At 37.2% G+C, this 7,770-nt stretch overlaps 1 protein-coding gene across 1 annotated transcript in view; it reads left to right on the forward strand.

Moving 5' to 3' along the window:
* LOC106877990 (probable serine/threonine-protein kinase clkA) overlaps positions 1-7,181 on the forward strand; it is a 181,733-nt gene extending 174,552 nt beyond the window's left edge. The window contains exon 5 of the mRNA XM_014927064.2: positions 4,125-7,181. Within this exon, the coding sequence (XP_014782550.1) occupies positions 4,125-6,269 (2,145 nt within the window). The 3' untranslated portion in view covers positions 6,270-7,181. The remainder of the gene's footprint in view (positions 1-4,124) is intronic.
* Positions 7,182-7,770: the final 589 nt, after the last annotated feature.

The raw sequence follows: 7,770 nt of genomic DNA on the forward strand, positions 1-7,770 counted from the left end.
GAAACAAAAACGTATGTAACAATTTGTCAGTCACCCCACCCCCAACCCGTTTTTCGGACCACAAAAAGGGTTTGGTAATTTTTCAGATTAAGACCCGCACGATTTCCAACTAGGGTGTTACGGTTAGGATTAGGATTAGGGTTAGGGTTACGGTTTTAGGGTCAGTTAGGGTTAGGGTTGGAGTTAACATAGAAGGGACAGGCTCCTTATTTTTTGGTTAAGGTTGTTGGTAAGCTTTCCTAAGTTACTCCAATCCAGATCCCCAATGCAAACCTTCAGATCAACCTTCTCCTATGCAGATCTCTAATGCAACATTTAAAAAAAGAGTCAATAAGTGAAAATAACCAATAAACTGATTCCTTATGGGATTTCCCAATCAAATTGCCAGCAAACCATTTTCAGCCAAACCAATTTCAACGGATTTCGCTCAAATCTGATGTCGATGTTACTTATTTTGGTTTGAAATAAAGGACTTAATCATTTAATAATCCTAGCTTAATCCCGAGCAGCGCCGGGTTATACTGCTAGTATGAGATATATCACTACATCTTATATAATATGCATTATGTAACATCTATTATGTAAAATTTGTTATGTAATAAATATTGCCACGTGTTGTATAAGCTGTATAGCAATATAGTGTGCTGTGTTTACTGTGTTTTATGTTGTGTCTGTTTGTGTTAAGTTTCTATTACGTTATATAAAATGTTTATATTACACCGTGTTATATTAATCTGTTCACTTACGTTTTGTTATGTAAAGTGTGTCACTATATTTTTGTTAAGCGTTCGTATTTCCTGTTGTGTGTGTGTGTGTGTGAGCGCGTGCGTGTGTCTTTGACACCTGGTGTTGGTTTGTTTACGTCCTTGAAATCGATTCGTTCGTCTAAAATTCATCAGTACGACCGTAGATCAATGACTGAAACAAGTTAAAGACAAACGATATAAAGTAATTGCAACAAAATATTGAATCAGGATCGTAATTTTAATACACTGGAAGCTTTAATTAATCCTCTGCAATTCAATTCTACCTGTATTACATTCTTTCAGGATTTAGCTTTTGGCTATCATTGACTTAAGCACTTCAGTATTAAATGAAACAAGGCGGTGAGTTGACAGAATTATTAATACACCGGGCAAAATGCTTAGAGGCAATTGATCCGTCTTTACGTTCTGGGTTCAAATTCTGCAGGGGTCGACTTTGCCTTTTATCCTTCCAGGGTTGATGAAATAAGTACCAGTTGAACACTAGGATCGATGTCATCGACTTACCCCTTCCCCAAACTGGCTGGTCTTGTACCAAAATTCGATGTAATCGATTTAATTCCTCCACCGAAATTGCTGGCCTTGTGCCAAAATTTGAAACCAATACTAATTGTAACACTACCCTCTGTGAGTTGACTCCCTTTATGTTTTGTGCCCTCATTAATATTCACTCAAGTCGACAACCCCGTATTATTTGTGACCTCACTATCGTTGTTGATTTAAGCCAATCACAGGCAAACTGCTTCCTGCGGTACTTTCTAAATGACACGCTAAAAGAAATATTGACTTCAAATTTTGGCTCAAAGCCAGCAATTTCGGGGAAGGGAAGAATTCGGATTTATTTTAAAACGGGGGCGCCAGTATTTTCTTAACGAAACACTAACGAAACACTTTGAAACTTAGGACACTGGTAGAATGTGTCATATAAAACATCTTTTACTCTTAGTCTTCTTAACAAAAAAAAGGAATTCGCAAGTTATTCCATGTTAAAGTTATCGTATTTCTGTAATTTCAACCAATCACTGACGTCTATTCAGCTCAATAGAGTTACTGCTGGGCGGTCATAAAAATGTTATTCCCTGTGACATATTTCATCTGTTTTAATCGTAATTTATACGCATATATTGTTTATATAATAAATTACGCTGTGCGTATCTATGTGTGTAACAATTTTAGAGTTCGGATTCTAGAGTTAGGGTTAGTTTTAGGGTTAGGGTTAGGGTTAGGGTTACGGTTAACAGTCTAGTTAGGGTTAGGGTTAGGGGATTAATACGATATACACCGTTACAGCGCTAACTGTTTTCAACTGAATAGACGTCAGTGATTAGTAGAAATTATCGAAATAAGACAATTTTTTACATGAAATAAATTCGAATACAAAAATATTTTTCTGTTCTATAACACAAAATAGATAAGTATACGAAGTTTGAAAGTCTTTCCGTACCAAAAACACTACATAAAACATAAATGAAAACTGGCGCCCCCGTTTTAAAATAGATCCAAGAATTCGATTACATCTACACCAGTACTCAACTGGTACTTATTTTATCGACCCCGAGGGAATGAAAGGTAAAGTCGACCTCGGTGGGCATTTGAACTAAGAATGTAAAGACGGACAAAAGAAACATTACCTTGAATATTTTTAGTAGTGATTATAAGCCATGTCCCATGTGGTCCACTTCTCGAAGAAGATTGCTCATGTCTGACTTAAGCTATCATTGTTTAGTGACTTACACTAATTTAGTTTGCCCAGTATTGTCTCTTGTGTCGACTCAGTTTAAACTTGTGTTAATTTCATTTTCACTAGACATGGAAGACATCCATATTTTGTGCTATGTTGACATAGGATACACTCGTATTAACTGTGTCCTGTTTATATTATTCCCTTTCCTTGTTTGTTAGCTTAAACTTGTGTCGAAAACTTTTAGCTACGCATATTAGATACTTTGTATATCTTTGTTATACGTTGATGCAGGCGTGACTATGTGGTAAGAAGCTTGCTTCTCAACCACATAGTTCCTGGATGAGTCCTACTGCGTGACTCCTTGGGCAAGTATCTTCTACTAAATAATGCAGGCCGACCAAAGCCGTGAAGACGGGAAGAAGCCTGCTGTATACGTATATATATATATATATATGTGTGTGTGTGTGTGTGAGTGTGTGTGTGTGTGTGTGTGTATGTGTGTATTTATCTCCCACGATCGCTTGACAACTGCTGTCTGTGTGTTTACATCGCCGTAACTTAGCGGTTCGGCAACAGAAATGGATAGAATAAGTATCAGACTTCGAAAAACAGGTGGTGCCTTACTATAGTCGCAGTCTGATGATTGAAACAAGTAAAATGAATACAAGAATAAAGAATATCAATCAAAAACTGTGGCCATGCTGGTGTATCGCATTTATGCAAAAATCTATTAAGCAAAAATGGACGTTAAAACGATGATGATGCCGATGATGTACTTAACTGATAAATATTCTATTGACCCAGAATTACGTCTTACCTTTATTGCTCGTAGATTGCAAAATTTTGAAATATGCAAAGACGGCAAACTAGCAGAATTGTTAGCACGCTGGGAAAAATTCTTAGCGGTATTTTGTTTGACTTTAAGTTCTGAGTTCAAATTCCCCCGAGGTCAACGTTATCTTTTTCCCTTACAGGGTCGTTAAAATAAGTACCAGATGAACACAGTGGTTGATTATTTTGTTAAGGTCATTTCTACAGATAATCTATAGAAACAATAGCGTGGTACTGACTTATACTGTTGACTGCGGCTATGCTGGAGCACCGCCTTTAGTCGAGCAAATCGACTCCAAGACTTATTCTTTTGAAACCCTAGTACTTATTCTATCGGTCTCTCTTTTGCCGAACCGCTAAGTTACGGGGACGTAAACACACCAGCATCGGTTGTCAAGCAATGCTAGGGGAACAAACACAGACACACAAACACACACACACACACACACACACACACACACACACACACACACACACACACACACACACACACACACACACATATTTATATATATATATACACATATATACGACGGGCTTCTTTCAGTTTCCGTCTACCAAATTCACTCACAAGGCTTTGGTCGGCCCGGAACCATGTGGCTGGTAAGCAAGCTACTTACCACACAGCCACTCCTTCGCCTATAAAACATTTAGTATACTTTGTAGTATATCATTTTTGCATAACGAATTACCATGTACCTACAAACCTTTTACAGGAATTCATATCATCGACTTATCCCCTCCCCTAAAATTGCTGGCCTTGTGCCAAAATTTGAAACTAGTATTTAATGTGTTTTAATTTTCTCTCTCTCTGTCTCTCTTTTTTTTTTCTCTCTCATTGACAGGATAAAGATTACGACGAACTTCGGAAGGAATGTCTCAGCGACAATGAAACTGAAGTGGAAGATGAGGAAGAAGAGGAAGATGACAATGATGAAGGCGATCGAGAGGTCAGTGGAAGCCCCATCTTATACGATGGACGAAACGACAAGCTGGTTGACGAGAAACCTTTTGTGAAACTTGGCAAAACTAGCGGAGATTTGTGGACATCTACTGTCGGTTGTAGGACCAACACAGATAATAATGCACTTTCACGAAACAAACCACACAGCAAACAGGACGAAGGTGGCCTTGCCGACAGTGGTGTTGGTGAAGACGGTGGTGATGATAGTGGCGGTGGTAGTGGCGGTTATGGTACTGGTGGATTTGACGATGCTGAGGAATTTAGTGGCGCTAACATACATGATACTACTACCAATACTACCACTACTACTACTACTACTACTACTACTACTACGACTCCGAATAGTATCACCACTACTATCACCAATAGTAACAAGGCGAACATTAGTAAAGGCGTCACTAACGACAGTAATAACAGTAGCAACGGGCACCACCACAACCACCATCACCACCATCACCACCATCAGCACACGACTAAGAACTCGGTGCACCAGAATAATAAAAATACTAACTCTAATAACCATATTATGAGCTTTAACAACAAGAATAATCACAGTAATAACGACAACGGTTACCACAAACTGTCCGGTGTGGGTGACGACAAGAAAGAGAAGGGGAGGCGACAGTCGTTAGGGTTAGGTTATTCACCTGCTGTGGCGGAAGATTTAGAGGAGGAGGAGGAGGAGGAGGACGTGGATGCGGAGGCGGAGGGTGGTGGAGAAGGAAGGGGGAAGGAGAAGGAAGAACTGGACGGGAACGATTCCGCTGCAACGGAAATAGACGAAGGGGAGGCGGAGGACGAGGGTGAAGTGGATGAGGCGGAGGGGGAAGGGGAAGCGGTGGAGGACGACGACGACGACGCTGACGGTGTTGATGACGATAATGATGGTGATGATGATGCTGATGATGGTGAGGTCTACAAAGGGGAGAAAAAGAGCTCAAAAGTGGAAAGGCCAGCGACCGATAAGACGCATTGCTATACTTCTAAGAGAACCACGTCCAGCGACTATAAGGCGCGCCTAACGTCGCAGCGCATGCGTACTTCGAACGGACATGGTGACAGCAGTAACAGTAGAAGTTGTAGGCGAAACCGTAAGCGGTCCATCAGGGAGCATCGCCAACAACGCAGTAACGGGCGATATAGGTATTATAGTAGTGATGATGATGACGATGATGACGATGATGATGATGATGACGATGATGATGATGATGAAGTCGTTGCGAAAAGCTCTTTCGAAGGTGTAAACCGTATTAGTAGTAATACTATTAGTAGTAATACTATTACCAATAACAATCGCAGTAGTAGTAGTAGTATTTGTAGTAATAATAGTAGTAGTTATAATAGTAAACATAGTAGTAATATCAGCAGTAGTATTAATAGTAATAATAATAATAGTACTAATAATAGTAGTAGTAGTAATAATAGTAGTTCACATAGAAATAATAGTGACAGTTCGAAAACACATCACCATCACCACCACCACCACCACCACCACAATAACAGTCACAATCACAACAGCCAACAACATCATCATCATCATCACAACAATCATCAGAATCACAAACGCACAACATATAACAGTACATGTAGCAATTATATCGATGATAACATCAACACCACCAACAACACTACTACCAGCATCACCAACAGCAGCAGCAGCAGTAACAACCAGCAGCAACTGCAGCAGCAACACCCTTATAATAATCACAGTAATAGTGGTAACAACAGTAAAGAAAGCATAGACAATGTTTTGAAAACTAATAATGGTAAGCAACAGCACTTAGAAACTTCTGACCGTTATTCGAATAAATCCAGTTGGAATCGATCGCCGTCTCCGTCAACGGTTATCAAGAAAGCTAAGTACTGTAGCAGACGACAGGAATACTGCAGCAGACGACAAGTGTGGTATCCACCGACAGGCGGTATCCCACTCGAAGTTCTTGTCACTGATGTTACGTATAAATGTTTGACAGTAACATTCGTTGAATGTGAAACAGAAAAAGGTTTCTTTAAGAATTCAGAATGATTCTAGTTTTGAAACTTAAAAAAAAAAAAAAAAAAACCTAAAAAAAAACTAAAAAAAAAATCTAAAAAAAAAACTTTAAAAAAATTAAAAAGCACGAAAAAAATACTGATGAAGTAAAATAAAAAGAAAGAAAACATACAGACACACACAGAGCATACATATATCGTAAGACGGGTGGCACTTTTGATTACGTTCATTTTCTTTTTCTCTTTCTTTAAAATTGTGTAGCACATGGTTCTGTAATACATAGAACACATGTTTAATTACCTAAGAAAGAAAACTTATTAAAGTTGGGATCAGCTATTAACCCTATGTAAATATTATGCAGACGGGGATATAGTAGCTCTGTATTATTACAAAATTTTAAATAGATTTGCTGACATTGAATATTTGCAGCCAAATAAGCAAAAAAATGTAAAATGAAATGAAGAATTTTTATTTTATTTTGTTTTTATTTCATGAAAATAATCAATCCTGCCTCCCATGCAAAGATATGCACATATATTAAACATATAAGCTCATACACGTACAAATACGTAGATATAATACATATAGAAATTCATGCACCTATAAACGTTCATATGTACACATGTACATACTTACATATACACATATATATACACATAAATAACATACGTACACATTCTTACACGACAACAACAATAAAAAAACAGCAGCAACAACATCAAATGCATAAAAACAAATATATATATATATATAATTCTACATTGAAAAATAAAATTCAAAAAAGTCTAATATTTTTGACATAAAAATAACAAGACATTTCAACCGCTAAAATCTGCAATTCTTGTTATTGTTGTTGTTGTTGACTCTGTTTAAGGGACACAGATGATGGGAGCGTACAGCTTGCTATGGATTCGCTACCGATTCTTTAAAGAATTATTATTATTATTATTATTATTATTATTATTATTATTATTATTATTATTGATGATGATGATGATAAAAATATACTAAAATAATAATAATGAAAATAATGATAATAATAATAATAATAATTGACTGCATTGCTCTGAATCATACCTTCGTAAATGGATTACCGGATTACAAAATCAACATGGCGACCAAAAAAGAAATTACTTCAGGAATTCTAAACGCCCGGAGGATACAGTACATATTACATGACGTGCAAAAGAAGCTATATGTACACACACACACACACACACACACATACACACACACATATATATATACATAGGGATTTAAAGGTCAAGGCCTAGCATGGCCATAGTCCAATGGCTGGAGCCAGTAAAAAATAAACAGCATACATGCACGTATACATAGCATACATTCATACGTACATAGAAGTATGTACCTTATATATATATATATATATATATATATATATATACACATACACATATTCATTCACACCCTTTCCTATACACATATATATATCTATACACTCATACACATACATGTGTATAAAATATATGTCTGCATATATAGACACAGATAAATACACACACACACACACACA

Source organism: Octopus bimaculoides, chromosome 9, assembly GCF_001194135.2.
Source record: "Octopus bimaculoides isolate UCB-OBI-ISO-001 chromosome 9, ASM119413v2, whole genome shotgun sequence".
Classification (NCBI taxonomy): Eukaryota; Metazoa; Mollusca; class Cephalopoda; order Octopoda; family Octopodidae; genus Octopus; species Octopus bimaculoides.